Below are 19750 nucleotides of genomic sequence, written 5' to 3' on the forward strand. Positions count from 1 at the left end.
TTTAATGGGGTAAATAAAGGGAAATTTAGAAAAATGGTCGAATGCAATAAAAATTCCTACATTGCCTGATCTTGATCTGGGGTATGGACCAAGGAAATCTACATATAACTTTTGAAAAAACCTACATGTTTCCGGAGTTCTACCCATTGGAGGCCTAAGGACTGTGTTTGGGTGTTTTACAGATTTACAGGTTTCACAATTATTTACATAATTTTTTACGTCCACAACTAAGTTGGGCCAGAAAAAATATTTTCTAATTCTAGACAAAGTCTTGTTTATTCCACAGTGCGATGATAGAGGGTGGTCATGGGCTTTTTGTAACACCTCTGGAATTAGCTCTTTTGGCACCCATAGCTTCCAAACCAGGTCATCGTGAAGTTGTTCACCAGTAGCATGTTCAGTCCGTCTATATAAATAGCCGTCTATTATCTTAAGGTCAGGTAATTTATCTATACTTTTCCTTACATTTTCCAGCTGTTGCAGGTAATTAACCGATTTGAAATGTTCGGAGCATAAATCTATATAAAATCCACAATCATTCCCAGATTCGGACAAACTGTAAATACCAATGCTAGACAAATCTTCGGTATTCGCTCTAGAAAGCGTATCCGGAACTATATTCTGACTACCACGCCGATGCTGTATTTTGAATTTGTACGCCTGCAGTTTTAAAGCCCATCGAGCCAGCCTTGAGCTTAGGTCGGTCTGGGACATGAGCCACTTCAAAGACGCATGGTCAGTGATAATAGTAAACTCATGTCCCTCGACGTACGGCCTAAATTTTTTTACACTTAGCATTGCTGCCAAGCATTCCTGTTCGGTGACCGAATAATTGCGTTGGGCTTTATTGAGTTTCCTCGACATAAAGGCGATAGGAATCTCTTCACCCTCCGCATTTATCTGCACCAATACGCTTCCTATACCTGTTTTGCTCGCATCGCAATGTATGAAAAACGGTTGCGAAAAGTTAGCGCTGTGCAAAACAGGGGCTGTACTCAAGCAAGACTTTAGAACCTCGAAGGCTTTCTGAGCTTCTTCGGACCAAACAAATTTCTTTTTCCCAGTCAAATCAGTCAGGGGCGTGGTAATAGAGGCATAATCCCGGATAAATTTTCTATACCACCCGGTCATCCCTAAAAACCTACGAAGTTGCTTTACAGATCTGGGGACAGGGAAATCTGTGATGGCGGACACTTTATCGGGGTCAGTTCGTATAGTGCCGTTCCCCACAACGTGACCAAGGTACTTCACCTCAGGTACGCAAAAATGACTTTTCTCCACATTTATAGTCAAGCCCGATTCTCTAATCCGGTTGGCTAACCACCTTAGTACTTCAAGATGCCTCTCGAAAGATTCCGATATGACCAGAAGGTCATCGAGATAAACAAACATTTCCGTTTTCAATTCTGGAGGTATTACCCGGTCCATTAAACGCGACATTGTTTGGGGGGCGTTACACAACCCAAAGGGCATAACCTTAAAGTGGTATAACGGCCTCCCCGGAACGGTGAATGCTGTTTTTTCTCGTGACTTCTGGTCCAAAGGAATCTGCCAAAAGGCATCCTTCAGATCCAAGGCGGTTATGTATTGAGCTTTAGGTAGCCTACTCAAAATCCCGTCGATTTGCGGTAGAGGATAAGCATCCCCAATGGTAACCGAATTCAACTTTCGGCTATCCAGACATAATCGGTTTTTACCTGGCTTCCTGTGAAGAACTATAGGCGAAGACCAGGCGCTATTACTTTCCTCTATGACATCTAGGGCTATCATCCTATCGAGTTCCTCATAAATTAGTTTTTCTATCGCCGGAGAAACCGGATAGTGGCGCTGCTTTATGGGCTTTGCATCCCCTGTGTCAATAGTGTGAGAAAGAACATTAGTTCGACCTAACCCCTGTTTAGAAAAGGATGGAAGAAGCGAAATAACTTGACTAAGTTTTTGCTTCTGAATCTCAGTCAATGGAACCTGAGAAGAAACTTCGCACAAACCTGCTGGAGATAACATACGATTTTGCCTAAGTTCTGGGGGTAATAAACTAAAGGTGTTCCAAAAGTCTATTCCCAAGAAGAGGTCTCTGTCCAGACTCGGAATAATAAATACTGTTATTGGCATTTCAGTTTCTTTAAATGTAATGACAGTTTCCACATATCCTTCCACATTCTGTCCCTTCCCGTCTGCGGTACGGACTGTGGACTTAAGATTTTTATAAGGGGTATTGGACTTCAAAAAGTCTTTAGCTGCTTCAGAACCAATACATGTAATTGATGCACCTGTATCTAAGAGCCCGAGCATTTTCTTGCCAAACAAACTTACTTCGGCATAAGGTCTAATGTCAGAGGGGCGGTCTAAAATAGAACAAACTAACTTCTTTTTCATGCTCTTGATCCTTCCCCAATAAGATTTCATGCGCACTGCAGACCTAGACTTTTTAGGTGGTTCATTGAATATTCTTTCTCGAGCGAGATTGTATTCAATTATACGGACATGTAATGGTTTCAAGGGGCCTAATTTTGAAATTGGTTCATTAGCTTTCTGGTTAATAAGAGGATCGGATTTTGGAATAGGGGCTACTTGGTGGTTTTGTTTATTGTGTAAATGATAGTTAAGTTGAGAATTATTTGGTGGTCTTTTCAAAATTTCTATCCCAGGTCGGGAACATGGGTCCGGGACGTTGGATGTGCACCCTTTTGTGCACTCACTTTGCCGTTTTTTGAAGCACACTTTGTGCAATTTGGTTTATAGGTGTTCGCCTCACCACAGCCATAGCAAAAAACTGACCTTTGTTCCAAACAGTCTTGGTAACGGTGGCCGCTATTGCCACAATTCCAACATATAAGATTTATAGCAGCTATATCCTCATCAGGTATACTAACGACACCTGGAGAGTCCCCTTCATCTACTTCCAACTCTGCGAGTCTTCGAGATAATGAAGGAGGTTTGGAGATATTTAGACCATGCTTTCGGCGCATGTCCTGCATAAAAAATTCGCGCCTTCTACATGTATCGCGTAACATTTGCAAGGACTTTATTTCCATGTTCAAAATCTCATGCTGGATTTCAGGGAGTAAATTCCGGCGGAGAATCTCGACCAGCATTTCATCCCCTAACGGAGATTTCAATCTATCGGTTAACGCCACAATAGACTCATAAAACGTATCGAATGATTCGTTAGGTTTTTGCTTACGCTCACGGATTAATTCCCGGATGTCTACATCCGTCCTAGAGTCCCTATACTGCTCACGGAGTGCCCTACACAAATCAAACCATCTGATAGAGGTGACTGAGCGATGATATCGCCAGAACCAGTCACTGGCTTTACCCTCGAACAGTGAGCTAGCGTTTCCACAAAGAATATCAAAATTTCCCTGTAGAGTTTGTGCGGTTAAGGCCTCCACTCGATATATAAAATTGCCCACAGACAGACCATTAATACCACCATTGAATTTTATTTTCCAATTGGACATAATTTGCAAAACCTTATCCGGTCGCGAGATTAAATCAGAGGAGGTGGAGCTACCATGTGATGAAGTGCTCAAAATTGTGTTAGTATTACCAGGGGGAACACTATTCTGTAAGCGATTTGGTTGATCAGATTGTGAAGCAATGCCAAATAGTTCTCTGAAAGTTCGTTCTTCCACCGCGGGAAGTGTGGGCATTTGCTGTGGGGGTGTATGGGGTAGTTGATTAACATTAGTAGGTGAGCCAGCAGACATTAACCTAGAAAGGCTTGCGGCAATGTTACTTTCAATAAGCTGGCTTAAGTGTGCACTAAGATTGGTCATCATTTGAGCTTGTTGTGAGGAAACAATATTAGTGACTATTTGAGTTAATCTTTCAATTTGGTCAATGTCATTGTTGGGAGTTCTAGAAGTGGTAGCAGACTGTGCTGCGGACATAGCAGCTGCCTCGCCAGAAATTGGGTTATTAGTTTGTCTAGACTGAGATCTCGTGGTAATCTGTGAGGTGCTTGGTGTTGATGGGTCTGTTGCTATTCTAGCATTACAGATTGGACAGTATGGTCTAGTTTTCACACACCTGTCCAAACAGGTTTTGTGGAAAATATGGCCACAGGCAATCTTCTGTCCCGAAGAAGTTGGTGAAATCCTTTCATTGCAAGCATTGCAAGATATTTGTTTATCTAGCCCTTTGGAGACTGGGGTATTGTCACCTGCATTAGTTGCCATAGTTTGAAATTGTAACAAAAATTTTAGCAACAATGTAACAGTTAAAAGGACTAGTACATGACAAATACAAAAAAGCAACTATAAAATATCAAAATTTTAATAGGTTCACTTCTTATATGAAATTCTATTTCCAAATTCTATTTTTAATGTTGGCAGTTTTCGCTATGTGAGAAAAGAAATATTTAGTATCACGAGCGTGTAATTCAATTTAGAAAGAATTAAAGTTTCCACGGAAGAAGAGTTTGCATCGAAATAAACTATTATATACTATCACCAGAACTAATGAGACGTGCCAACCTAATAAATTATTATATATAGTAATAAAATATATCCTTAAAAATATATCTTAATAGCTGTAAACGAATGTAAATTCAATAGAGTACCCTGTTTGATTCCTTTGCTGGTAAAAATGGACTAATCGCTGTATTATTTAATGCCAATACTGGAATGATAGAAAAATCTATGGAAAAAGAATTTCATCAGATCGGATAGAAACATGTTAGTTCCTCATTTCCATTATCTGTGATGTAGTGTTAATTTGTATGTTGTCTCTTACTGTGGCCAAATCTAGCTAAAAAAAATCCAGAATCTGTATTCCTTCCAGAAAGAGGCACAACATTATTAGAAGATAGAAAGAGGTAGATTATTATAAAAGTTGGGTGTAAGAAAATAAAAAAATAGATTTGGATTCAAAACACGTTCCATACTTTATAATAAGCTATTGAGAAATACAGAAAATTTGTGGATAAAAGAAACAAAATTAGTAATTGCAATTAGTAGATAAAAATATAGAAATTAGAGGAGCCGAATGTCTTGTTTAAGGAAATCAAAAATTTGAGTTCCGAAAGATGTTATTAATAAAAAAAAAATTAACATTTCGTGCCCCACGTTGGGCGCCAAAAATAATTATTAATGTAGCATACAACGTTTATTTGAGAAGAAGATGATATTACAGGCATTCAATTGAAGTATGAGCACGCTTACAACCGGCCTTATTGCTCGTGGGTACGGCATGGGTTCGAAACTTCAATGCCTTCTCTTCAGCTACGGTAATTATTTTAAATTTTTCGTGCTCATTGGATGGAGAATTTTAAATAGATAGTGAAGAAAATCCTGGTACATTCCTATAAGGCATTATTTTAATCCGAAAGCACTGGTGTATTTGTGTCCGGCATGCCCTCCCAACCTAATCACTAGATGTGCCTTCCAGGCAACGGAAACAATAATTGTGTCGTGATTCCCAATTTCATAATGCTAGTCCAAGTCTACCAAATCATGGAATCAAACAGGTTAAGGTTTTACTCTATGCAATTCATTTTAGTTTTATTTACAACAAAAAATTTTACCATTTTCTTAAAATATTCATGAATTTCATTTAAAGAATCCTATAAAAGTTGAAGGGAATAATTTCCTTAACAATAATATTACATTCATTAGAATTAAGCTTATATTCTACGTAAATTAAAAAAAATATCTAAACTATTTATTTAAAATAATAGGGAAAAATTATAAAGAGGAAAAAAAATGTTACCCACTTTAATGTGGAACCTTACATCAGATACATCATGTTGATGATCAAAAAAATAACGAAAGCAGAAGGAAAAAAACAAAACCAACAGTTCTCACCACGTATAATTACAATAAGAGACTATCAATTTTAAGAGATTGTATATTTCTCACTTACTCACATTATATGTGCTGGCTCCCACGACGAAAGGCCTTTCGATGTGTATGGCTGCATCAAGTAGGTGATAATGTAAAGAGAACTGCTGTCAATGTAAAATGTTGTTTGTTCGCTCATCAACATACATGTTGCTAGACGTTTAGCAACATAACACCTGCAACACGCTTGCAAATTTAATAGCTTATGAATACCGGATATATTGCATCAACATTTAGTTAAGTACACAACCAACTTTGTTAAGAAAGAATAGGGGTATTGTATGTATGTAATGACTTTGAAGTATATGAATATGTGAAATTGTTTGTGTACCTAACTATGCGTTGATCATTTAAAATGAGAAATAGAAGTTCACAGTAATTCTTACAAATGTTTTGCACTGTGGGGACGGTAAAATAAAAGGGTTACAAATTAATTTAGCTGGTGGTTAATTTAACACATAGTGGTAGTTGTTACTTTAATTCTTTGGATAAATGAATGAACGATTGAAAATTAAAATCAATATTTTCATAAATGTTTAAAACAAAACTCATATCACACAAGCAAAAATATCACACCAGCCTCGTAACTCTTTTATAATTACCACTTTTTTTAGTTTCAAAAATAAATCTTAAAGTAAATTTAAATAATCTCACTCCTTTTCTGCATTCACTACCCTTTAAGACTGCTGGCGATTGTTGGTGTTGTTAAAACATCAGCAGCTTCGGCTATTAGATTAGCTTCATAGATATGACTTTTGAACAAAATTTGAGGTTCCTCCACATGATTATTAATTTAAAGTCCTCTGACATTAATTTCACACTTCTTTACGGCAAATCTTTAGGCACTTTTAGGACATTTCCTGGCGTTTTAATTTAATAAAAATTTTAGCACTTCTGTTGTTGGGAAAAATAACTCTTCTTCTTCTAGGGCACTAGCTCGATATAACAAAGACAACGGGTATTTTGTGATTAAATGAGCTGGATTGTTGCAGAGGCTAGGTAGGTAAGTGAGCAGGTTCCCTGATAGAGAAGAACCGGTATTTTTATGATTTGCTTGCTCATTTTGTCGACGTCTGTTAAAAGCTATTTGGTGCCAAATCTAACAAAGAAGATAGAAAAAAAATCAATCTCATTTAAAATGAGATTATGAAATCAAAAGCAATTGCTTACCGATTGATCGAATTGGCACCAAAGTAGTTAATTTAAAGATGTTCGAAAATTGATGAATTAATGAAAAATGCGTTGACAAACAAACCAGTCTATCAATCCAAATATATTTTGCGGTAGAAATTGTCTAAAGATAGGAAACATATTCTATCAAAAATGATAGGGGCATTTCTTCAATATTTTAATTGAAACTTACCAAAAAGCAAAAATTTGTGAGATATAAAAATTTTTAGAGTATACAAATTGAGTGTTCGATAGAAAATTTTAAGGTTAACTTTGTACCTTAACTTATGATAAGATCACTTTTTAATCAAGTTACTCTGGTAATAGACAGCGACAAAATGGCCGAGAAACGCGATTTTTACCTTCACCAAACCTTTTTACGAAACTAAAAGTTTCATATAGCTACTATAACTGATAATTAAACTTAGTACAAATAACCATAAGCTGATACATAAGGAGCTTGTAGGGGCTAAACTTAGGCTATAGATGGCGTTGCGATAATTAAATCCAACAATAGAAATTTGAGAGTAGAATAGGCATATTTTACTGTAGAAGTAAACCTATTCCATTGAGGTTTTTATTACGCAAGCGCAACTCTACACTCTATCAAAGTTCAAATATCGGAAGACATCATGCATCAGACAGTTCTCAATCACGCCCCATTGGCGAGCATGTCATCGCTCATACAACTATGATTTCTTCTTCTTCTGCGAATGTTCATTATTTATTGAATCTGCCATAATTTCCTTAAATGATGATGAAGAAAGAAAAAAAACAGCAGCAACTGACAATGAATCTGTTGCACCCAAGAATCAGAATCGGCAGCTTCTGCCAGCTCCAGCTCCGACAAAAAGAAAAATTCAGTTCATTGAAGAATATTTTTATAATTTAATAAATCAATTGACCCCATGATCTGCTTGTTGATGCTGGTGATTCTTTCTTTTTTTTTCGTTTGCTGTGAATGGGTCTTTGACATTATTTCTTGGCGTGGCTTTTTGTCAACTCATCAGCTTTAGCATGCGAGCATCAAAAGTCGGGACAGACAGCCGGCAAACATGCAACACTGGCAATCATCTCCCAACTCTAGACGAACACGAAATGCCCAGTAGTGTATCATTCGAATGATAACTTTATGATGAAGATGAAGCATGATGGGGCATGGACATGCATACAGATAGACAGACAGACAGACGGACAATTGTACATATATACATATCAGTTCCATTGGACAGCAACTGTAATAAAGTATCAAATATCAACGGAACACAAGCTGATAGTAAAACGTCTGCTGGTGTGGATGAATTAGGCGCAACAACTGCAACAACAACATGAAACAATAGATCGCCAACAATCAAAAACTTGTTCATGTCCACCAAATTTCTATGTGGGTGTAGAAGAAAAGCAGATGCGGAGGGGGAAAAGGTTTTTTCCGAGTCTCTCAAAAATATTAATTGTAAAATAATTACTTTATTTGTTGATTATAGGGGCGGTCTATCATTAGCACGAAAATCATTCGAAGTCAGATGCTTCCGACCATAAACGTGTGACACATGCCACAAAATTTTGACATGGAAAAAAACTATAATTTTAAATGGGGGGAAATTTGTTGTTAAATTTCTTTAATAGATTTTTAAATTGGATTATGTTCCATTTTCGAAAAAAAGTAATATTTTCGGATGGCTAATGAGTCACAATCGAGGATTTCAAAGACATTTTTAAAGGACAAACAGACTAATGATCCTGGAACTTCTTTGAATGACTATCAGAAAACTTACAGAATTTTTTTCTCAATTACAATTTTTACAATTTTTTAATGACCACCAAATCAATAATTGTGGGTTTTGAAGGACATTTTTTAAGAACGATTTAAAGACATTCTTTTCAAGGACCAACATAAAAATAAACGTGGTTTTTTCAGATATTTTTCAAGGACCAATAATTGTTGATTTTTACAGACTTTTTTCTCAAGGACCTACAGACCGATAATCGTGGATTTTTAAAGACATTTTTTTAGGAATAACAGAATTTAGAACTTAGAATTTTCCCAATAATTGTGGATTTTTAAAGACAATTTTTTCAAGGATCCACAGATCAATGATCATGGATTTTTAAAGACAATTTTTCCAAGGACCAACAGACCAATGATCTTGGATTTTTAAAAATATTTTTTCAGGGATCAATCATGGATTTTTTAAGACAATTTTTTCGAGGATCAGTCGTGGATTTTTAAAGGCAATTTTTCCAAGGATCAATCGTGGATTTTTAAAGACATATTTTTTAAGGATTAACAGACGAATAATCGATCTTTTTTTAGACATTTTTTGTCAAGGATCAATAGACCAATAATCGTGGATTTTAAACACATTTTTTAAAGAACCAATAGGAGCAAAATTTTTTAAAGGATCAACAGGTCAAAATTGTGGCATTTTTAAAGATATTTTTTAAAGGATCAGTAGAACAATTATCTTGGATCTTTAAACACATTTTTCAAGAACCAACAAACCAATAATCGAGGATTTTATAGACATTTTTTGTCAAGGATCAATAGACAATAATCGGGGATTTTAAATGCATTTCTTGAAGGACCAACATTTTTAAAGGTCAATATTCGGGCATTTTTAAAGATATTTTTTTAAGGATCAGTAGAACAATTATCTTGAATTTTTAAAGAATTTTTTTTCAAGGACCAATAATCGTGGGCTTTTTTCAGAATTTTTTCAAGGACCATCATAAAAATAATCGTTGATTTTTAAAGACATTTTCCCAAATACGAACAGGCCAATTATCGTGGATTTTTAAAGACAATTTTTTTAAAGAACCAACAGACCAATAATTTTGGATTATTAATTCTTTCAAGGATCGTGGATTTTTAAAGACAATTTTTTCAAGGACCAACAGACCAATAATTTTGGATTATTAATTCTTTCAAGGATCGTGGATTTTTAAAGACAATTTTTTCAAGGATCAAGAGACCAATAAAACAGACAAATAAACGTGGATTTTTAAACATTTTTTTCAAGGATCAAACGTGGATTTTGAAATACAATTTTTTCAAGGATCAAACGTGGATTTTAAAATACAATTTTTTCAAGGATCAAACGTGGATTTTAAAATACAATTTTTTCAAGGATCAAACGTGGATTTTAAAATACAATTTTTCAAGGATCAAACGTGGATTTAAAATACAATTTTTTCAAGGATCAAACGTGGATTTTAAAATACAATTTTTTCAAGGATCAAACGTGGATTTTAAAATACAATTTTTTCAAGGATCAAACGTGGATTTTAAAATACAATTTTTTCAAGGATCAAACGTGGATTTTAAAATACAATTTTTTCAGGGATCAAACGTGGATTTTAAAATACAATTTTTTCAAGGATCAAACGTGGATTTTAAAATACAATTTTTTCAAGGATAATATTTTCAAGGATCTATCGAGGATTTTTAAAGAAAATTTTCTCATGGATCAACAGGCCCATAATCGTAGATTTTTTTAAATGCAAATGTTTAAGGATCAACAGAACAATAATCGTGGATTTTTAAAGACATTTTTTTCACGGTCCAACAAACCAATAAAATTTCAAAGACATTGTTTTCATGGACCAATAATTGTGAATTTTTAAAGACATTTTTTAAGGACCAATAATTGTGGATTTTTAAAGATATTTTTTCAAAGATCAATCGTGGATTTTTAAAGACAATTTTTTAAGGATCAAAAGACCAATAAACTTCGATTTTTAAATACATTTTTCTCAAGGATCAATAGTGGATTTTTAAAGACAATTTTTTAAGGATCAACAGACCAATAATCGTGGATTTTTTCAAGGACCAACAGACTTTTTTCAAGACATAACTTTTCAAAGACATTGTTTTCATGGACCAATAATCGTGGATTTTTAAAGACATTTTTTTAAGGACCAATAATTGTGGATTTTGAAAGATATTTTTCATGGATCAATCGCGGAGTTTTAAAGACATTTTTTTAAGGACCATTAATTGTGGATTTTGAAAGATATTTTTCATGGATCAATCGTGGAGTTTTAAAGACAAATTTTTAAAGGATCAAAAGACCAATAAACGTCGATTTTTAAAAACATTTTTTCTCAAGGATCAATAGTGGATTTTCAAAGACATGTTTTCAAGCAACGCCAGACTAATGATCGTTAATTACTGAATACAATTTTTTCAAGGATCAACAGACTTTTTAAAGACATTTTTTCAAGGATCAATCGTGGATTTTTAAAGATTTTTATATACATTTTTCCAAGACGAACCAATAATCGTGGATTTTTAAAGAATTTTTTGTCAAGGATCAACAGACCAATAATCCCGGATTTTTAAAGACAATTTTTTCAAGAACCAGCAGACCAATAATCTTGGATGTTTAAAGGCATTGTCAAGGATCAGCAGACCAATAATCTTGGATTTTTTAAAGACATTTTCAAGGTCCTGTAGCCCACATAAGAATCCCTGAAGAATGTTTTTCAAGGACCAACAGGCTAATAATCATGATTTTTTTTAAACAATTTTTTCAAGGATCAACAGACCAATAATCATGGATTTTTCAAATCAATTTTAAGGGATTTTCCAAGGATATTTAAAGCCATTTTCAAGGACCTTCAGACTAATCGGGGATTTTTAAAGACATTTTTTCATTGATCAAATGACAGATAACGCCGGACTTTTGAAGCATTTTTTAGGATTTTTCCTGGGTTTTTAAAGACATTTTTTTGAAGGTCAAGTAGACCAAAAATCTTAGATTTTTGATGACAATTTTTTCAAAGATCAACCAAATCACTAGCCTGACCATTTATCTATTCAAGAAAAAAATTGTTAATATTTTTCCCAGACTCTTTAATTCATCCATTTTTTTAATTTACTTTCAGTTTTCTGTTTTTAATTTGAACCACATAGTCTCGTAATTTCTCTACAAAAATGCCACAAAAATCAAAGAAAATGAAACCACTTGTACCTGTAAATAAGCTGATACTCGTTAGTGCCTTGGGCTTCCTTTTGGGAATATGTGGCATACTAATCGGTATGTTTTGGGAGCAAATATTTAATACCATGTTAAATAAGGTAAGTGTTTAAAATGGCACTTTTCCGATTTTCAATATTAAAAAAAATATATATTTTTCTTCCCTTCCAGGAAATGGTCCTTCGACCCGACTCTGTGATTTACACACGATGGAAAAATCCACCCTTGGATTTAAATTTAGATATATATTTATATAATTGGACAAATCCGGAAGATTTTGGCAATTCTTCGGTGAAACCCATTTTGGAGCAATGTGGACCATATCGTTTTCGAGAGAAACCCGATAAGGTCGATATAAATTGGCATCCGGAAAATGCCTCGGTAACATATAAAAGGAAAAGTCTATATTATTTTGATGCTGCTGGCAGCAATGGAAGTTTAGATGATATAATTGTCACCCTGAATGCGGTAGCCCTGGTAAGTAGATGGAATTGTAGCTTATTCGGGGCAGTCATACACAGAAATAATCCCAAAGCAAAAATTGTTGTTGGGAGGAAAGCATGTCATTTTTTCTTTCTTTTAGCCATAAATACTCTGTGTCTGACTTCCGAGTGACTTCAAAATCCCTTCCAATCTTAAAATTGTATTTTATTTTTAGGCCGCTGCTGCAAAAACCAAATACTGGGATGTCATGAACACCAGAATGGTAAACATGGGCTTGTCCGTTTACCAACAAGAGTTGTCCATCAGCAAGACAGTCGATGAGTTGTTGTTCACGGGCTACAGCGACGATATGATGACCACTGCCCGAACCATGACGAATATTTTTGGGAAGAAAGTGGAGGTGCCATTCGACAAATTTGGATGGTTTTATACGGTAAGCCTAAAATGAATTACAATTCCTAATTAGATCAAATCTAAATTTAAAATTGTTGGGCTATTCTAGCGCAATGGCAGTGCCGAATTGACCGGTGTCTTTAATGCATATACCGGAGCCGATGATATCAGCCGCATGGGTCAAATGCACACGTGGAATTACAAAACCAACACAGGTTTCTTTGAATCCCATTGTGGAATGGTCAATGGTTCGGCGGGGGAGTTTTATCCGAAAAATTTAACACCCGATAGTATTGTGGGTCTATTTACACCGGATATGTGTCGTACAGTACCCTTGGAGTACACAGAGGCTGTGGAAATCGAAGGCATTCGAGGTTATAAATATTCTGGCGGTGCGAGAGCTGTGGATAATGGTAGGTGAAGTAGAAGAATTGGAATTTGAAATTTCACAACGAAAAGTGATTTAAAGGATAAGATCCACACTTTGAATTTTTCCCCATTCGGTTCCAAGTATTATAAAGGTGCCAACAATCATGGATCTTCAAAGAAAAAAATTCAAGGGCCCTCAGGCCAATAATCGAGGGTTTTTAAATTTTATTCTTTTAAGGATAAAAAAAAATCAATCAATCAACCGACCAGTAATCGTGAATTTTTAAAGAAATTTTTTCAAGGATCAGCAGACCAATTATCGTCGATTTTAAAAGAATTTTTTTAAGGACCAACAAAAAAATAATCATGGATTTTAAAGATTTTTTTTAAGGACCAACAGATCAATAAACCTGGATTTTTGAGGAATTTTTTGAAGAACCAGCAGACTAATAATCGTGGGTTTTTAGATAAATTTTATTAAGGACCGACAGACCGATAATCGTGGATTTTTAAAGACATTTAAGGACCGACAGATCTTGGATTTTTAAGGAATTTTTCAAGAACCAGCAGACCAATAATCGTGGGTTTTTAGAGAAATTTCCTTTAAGGACCAATAATCGTGGATTTTTGAAGGTTTTTTTGTTTTTCAGGGACCAGCAGACCAATAATCGTGGATTTTTAAAGACATTTCCTTCAAAAAACCGACACACCAATATTTGAGGATTTCCTTCAAAAAACCAACACACCAATATTTGAGGATTTTTTTCAAGGACCAACAGACCAATAATCGTTGATTTTAAAAGACATTTCCTTTAAGGACAGACCAATAATCGTTAATTTTTGAACACATTTCCTTTAAGGACCAAATCGTGGATTTTTAAATACATTTCCTTTAAGGACCAAATCGTGGATTTTTAAATACATTTCCTTTAAGGACCAAATCGTGGATTTTTAAATACATTTCCTTTAAGGACCAAATCGTGGATTTTTAAATACATTTCCTTTAAGGACACTATTGGTCTGTTTGTCCTTGGAAACTATTCTTTAAAAATCCACAATTTGGTCCTTAAAGAAATGTCTTTAAAAATCCACGATTTGGAAAATTTTTGTCAAGGACCGACAGAAAAAAACAATCGTGGACTTTTAAAGAAATATTTGTCAAGGACCGACAGAAAAAAACAATCGTGGACTTTTAAAGAAATATTTGTCAAGGACCGACAGAAAAACAATCGTGCATTTGTTAAAGATTTTTTTTCAAAGACCATAATCCTCAATTTCTAAGACCAACTGACAAGCAGTCGTGGATTAAAAAAACATTAGCCAAAAATTCTGTTAAAATCTTAAAAATACCAAATATAGCCGTTATATTGGAGTCTATACGAAGACGTGAACCTGCATTGACAACTTTTGTCATAAGCCTTTACAATAATGAAATACGAAAAATGAAAAAATCCGGTGAATAATGTTGCTAAAATCATCAAAACCCGAATACAGGGAGGTACTGATATATGGGGCCCGTACGAAGGTCAGGACCTGCATAGACAATTTTCTGTCATAGACTGTAGGTCCCATTACGACCTTCAAATACCAAATTTGAAACAATTCGGGTGAATAATGTCGCTAAAATCATCAAAATACCGAAAAAAGGGAGGTACTGTTATATGGGGGCTATACGAAGACGTGGACCTGCTCAGACAATTTTCTGCCTTAGACTGTAGTACCTATTACGAAATTCAAATACCAAGTTTAAAACAATTCCGGTGAATAATGTCGCTAAAATCATTAAAATACCGAAAATAGAGAGGTACCATTATATGGGGGCTATACGTAGACGTGGCTCTGCACACACAATTTTCTGTCTTAGGCTGTAGTATTCATTACGAACCTTAAATACTAAATTTGAAACAATTCCGGTGAATAATGTTGCTAAAATCGTCAAAATACATAATATCGGGAGGTACCGTTGTATGGGGGCTATACGAAGACGTGGCTCTGCACACACAATTTTCTGTCTTAGGCTGTAGTATTCATTACGAACCTTAAATACTAAATTTGAAACAATTCCGGTGAATAATGTTGCTAAAATCGTCAAAATACATAATATCGGGAGGTACCGTTGTATGGGGGCTATACGAAGACGTGGACCTGCACAGACAATTTTCTGTCATAGGCTGCAGTACCCATTACGAACTTCAAATACCAAATTTAAAACATTTCCGGTTAATAATGTCGCTTAAATCATCAAAATACCGAATATCGGGAGGTACCGCTATCTGGGGCTATACGAAGACGTGTATCTGCAGAGACAATTTTCTGTCATAGGCTGCAGTACCCATTACGAACTTCAAATACCAAATTTAAAACATTTCCGGTTAATAATGTCGCTTAAATCATCAAAATACCGAATATCGAGAGGTACCGTTATATGGGGGCTATACGAAGACGTGTACCTACATGTCCCATTTTCAATACTAAAAGTCCTGCAGACATAATATACATTTGAGTAAAATTTTATCAATCTACTTCATTTCGTTCGGAAGCTAGAGTGATTTGCACAAACGACAGACGGACGGACATCGCTAAATCGAAATAGAATTTTATGCTGATCAAGAATATATATACTTTGTGGGGTCTAAAATTTATATTTCGAGGTGTTACAAACGGAATGACAAACTTAATATACCCTCCATACTATGGTGGTGGGCATCAAAATTAATCATGTCGCACAGTGTAATTCTGGATTATTCAAAGAGCATTTTTAAAGAACCACAAAAAATAAATTTGAATTTTTGGGTGAATTTTTCGTGGATTTAAAAAAAAATATTTTTTTTCAATAATCGTGAATGTTTTTAAATATTCCTTCAATAATTGTGAATTTAAAAAAAAATATTTTTTTAGTAATGAAAGTATAATAAACGAGTATTTTTTTTTTTTTTTGAAGATAATTTTTAAAATTAATTTTTATTATAATTAATCTCCTACTAATTCTCTTTTGATTTTTCTTCCAGGAACCCTATATCCCGAAAATGAATGCTTTTGTGGTGGAGAATGTGTACCCTCAGGACTTATGAATGTTTCCGCCTGTCGCTTTGGTACTCCCGCCTTTATGTCTTTTCCACATTTCTATCAAGCCGATCCCTTCTATGTGGATCAAGTAGAGGGTTTGGAACCCGACAAGGAAAAACATGAATTCTATATGATTTTGGAACCTAAAACTGGCTTAACATTGGAGGTGGCTGCCCGATTTCAAGTGAATATGTTGGTGGAACCGATTAAGGGTATAAGGTAAGTTTTCCACAAACAATTTCCATTTCTTAATTCATTAACCTTGGTTTCACTTTCAGTATCTACGAAGATGTCCCCCGCATATTCTTCCCCCTAATATGGTTCGAACAAAAGGTACGCATCACACCCGAATTGGCTGCCGAATGGAAATTGATACCTCGTGTCTTATTGGGTGGTCAAATATTCGCGGGGGTCCTCTTTGCCATTGGTGTCATCATGCTGGCATGGTATCCAATGCAGCATTTATGTTTCGGGCGTAAAAATCGTAGGGGTACTTCGTCAACCAACAAGATTCACAGCAGCGAAAATGGAGTTGTTGCCGAATTGAAAGCATTACAAAATCACAAAGACACCGTACCGGAACAATCACCACTTTTAGAGAAGTCCACCAAATCCTTGACAATAACAGAATCTAATGGTAAAAAGGAATGAAACCACTAGCCAATGTAATATGCCAAAGATGCCCTCAAGCTCAAGTTGTGTATGACCTCAAATAAAATAGAAGTAAATCACTTTGGCTAGCCCATTGGACATTGGAAGAGTTTTATGAATTAACAAATTATTAGAAATATGGGTCCAATGTTCGAGTTAGCATTAGATGTGATATAAAAAGTGCCAATAAATTTTATGATATGCCAGAATTTTTTATTTTCAAGCTATTCCCAATCCTTCCTATTTGTATTGAACTCTTACTTTTTTTGTATGCAACAACAAATTGTTTTTTATATCTATATTAAATACTCTATTGTAAAAATAAGTTAAGTATAAACAAATTGTTATACATGTGTGTATATACAGACACTATTGGTCTTGCTATAGTTTTTATAGTAATTACCTTTTTTTAAGAGTTATATATAGACATTCATATATATATAAATAAATATACAATATATTGTAGGCGATCTTGAAATCCCTAGTTTTAAGTTTATTATTTTGTTGTGTTTCTTCTTACATTTTATGTAATTATATGCCACCAGTTTTTTTCATTTCATTCAGTATTTTTATAAAATGAACAATTTATATGGACAAAAAAATATATAAAGAATTTTATATAAACATAGATTGTTAAATAAATTTTTAGTTGTAGTTATTAAAAAAATGAAATTTTATAACAAAATTCAAATGAAATTGGATAAAAGAATAAAAAAAGTAAAAAAACCAAACTGAAATTACCGAAGTTTTCCATTTGATCTAATACTGATGAAAATATAGAGATGTGTAAAATACAGGGTGAGATAAAAAACTGCCATAATTTTTACATTTTTATACCCTCCACCATAGAATGGAGGATATATTAAGTTTGTCATTCTTTTTGTAACACCTCGAAATATGAATTTTAGATCCCACAAAGTATATATCTTCTTGATCAGCATAAAATTCTATGTCGATTTAGCCATGTCCGTCCGTTTATCCGTCTGTGAAAATCACTCTAGCTTCCGAACGAAATAAAGTAGGTTGATAAAATTTTACTCAAATGTATATTATGTCTGCAGGACTTTTGATATTGAAAATGGGTGATGTAGGTCCACATTTTGGTATAGCCCCCATATAATGTTACCTGCCTTTTTTCGATATTTTGGTGATTTAAAAGACATTATTCACCGGAAATGTTTCAAATTTGGTATTTGAAGTTCGTAATGGGTACTACAGCCTGTAACAGAAAATTGTCTATGCGGGTCCACGTCTTCGTATAGCCCCCATACAGCGGTACCTCCCTTTTTTCGGTAATTTGATGATATTAGCGAAATTGTTCACCGAAAATGTTTCAAATTTGGTGTTTGAAGTTCATAATGAATACTACAGCCTAAGATAGACAATTGTCTGTGCCGGTACACGTCTTCGTATAGCCCCCATAAAACGGTACCCCCGATATTCGGTATTTTGATGATTTTAGCGACATTATTCATCGGAAATGTGTCAAATTTAGTATTTGAAATTCGTAATGGATACTACAGCCTAAGGCAGATAATTGTCTGTGCCGGTCCACGTCTTCTTATAGCCCCCATATAACGGTACCTCCCGATATTCTGTAATTTGATGATTTTAGCGAAATTATTCACGGGAAATATTTCAAATTTGGTGTTTGAAGTTCGTAATGAATACTACAGCCTAAGACAGAAAATTGTCTGTGCGGGTCCACGTCTTCGAATAGCCCCCATATATCGGTACCTCCAGATATTCGGTAATTTGATTATTTTAGCGAAATTATTCACGGGAAATGTTTCAAATTTGGTGTTTGAAGTTCATAATGAATACTACACCCTAAGACAGACAATTGTCTGTGCAGGTCCACGTTTTGGTATAGCCCCCATATAATGGTACCTCCCTTTTTTAGGTATTTTGATGATTTTAGCGACATTATTCACAGGAAATGTTTCAAATTTGGTATTTGAAGTTCGTAATGGGTACTACAGCCTGTAACAGAAAATTGTCTGTGCGGGTCCACGTCTTCGTATAGCCCCCATATAACGGTACCTCCCGATATTCGGTAATTTGATGATTTTAGCGAAATTATTCACCGTTAATGTTTCAAATTTGGTGTTTGAAGTTCATAATGAATACTACAGCCTAAGATAGACAATTGTCTGTGCAGGTCAACGTTTTGGTATAGCCCCCATATAATGGTACCTCCCTTTTTTCGATATTTTGGTGATTTAAAAGACATTATTAACCGGAAATGTTTCAAATTTGGTATTTGAAGTTCGTAATGGGTACTACAGCCTGTAACAGAAAATTGTCTGTGCGGGCCCACGTCTTCGTATAGCCCCCATACAACGGAACCTCCCGATATTCGGTATTTTGATGATTGATATTCCCTGGAATTGTTTCAAATTTGGTATTTGAATGGTATGGATACTACAGCCTATGCCAGAAAATTGTCTGTGCAGGCTTATGACAAACGTCGTCGTATAGACTCTAATAACGGCTACATTCGGTATTTTTTAAGATTTTAACAGAATTTTTAATGGATTTTAATTTTTTGAAAATTGCCAAATTTGTACCAAATGGTGGAGGGTATTCAACGTTCGGCCCGGCCGAACTTACAGCTTTTTTACTTGTTGAGCGTTTTTTTTTTTTTCAAAAATTTTAAACCCCCTGTGGGGAAGTATTGGTATTGAGCTGTGCCAAGTCTGAATGGAATCGGATGTTAATTTCGCGTTTTATGATCTTCATGGAATTCAAAATGTTGGCCCTTTGTGGGAATGGACCGATTTTGTCCATTTTCTGACCTGGCCTATCACTGATGCAAATATTAGGTTTTGC

The 19750-nt window shown here is 34.9% G+C and overlaps 1 protein-coding gene across 2 annotated transcripts in view; it reads left to right on the forward strand.

The window, feature by feature from the left end:
- LOC101898220 (protein peste) overlaps positions 1-17655 on the forward strand; it is a 44039-nt gene extending 26384 nt beyond the window's left edge. For both annotated transcript variants that reach the window (XM_059123838.1, XM_059123839.1), the window contains exons 2-7: positions 11904-12096; positions 12167-12472; positions 12654-12872; positions 12942-13245; positions 16210-16486; positions 16546-17655. In XM_059123838.1, the coding sequence (XP_058979821.1) occupies positions 11953-12096; positions 12167-12472; positions 12654-12872; positions 12942-13245; positions 16210-16486; positions 16546-16918 (1623 nt within the window). In that variant the 5' untranslated portion in view covers positions 11904-11952 and the 3' untranslated portion in view covers positions 16919-17655. The remainder of the gene's footprint in view (positions 1-11903; positions 12097-12166; positions 12473-12653; positions 12873-12941; positions 13246-16209; positions 16487-16545) is intronic.
- Positions 17656-19750: the final 2095 nt, after the last annotated feature.

The sequence above is a fragment of the Musca domestica genome, unplaced genomic scaffold, assembly GCF_030504385.1.
Source record: "Musca domestica strain aabys unplaced genomic scaffold, Musca_domestica.polishedcontigs.V.1.1 250, whole genome shotgun sequence".
Classification (NCBI taxonomy): domain Eukaryota; kingdom Metazoa; phylum Arthropoda; class Insecta; order Diptera; family Muscidae; genus Musca; species Musca domestica.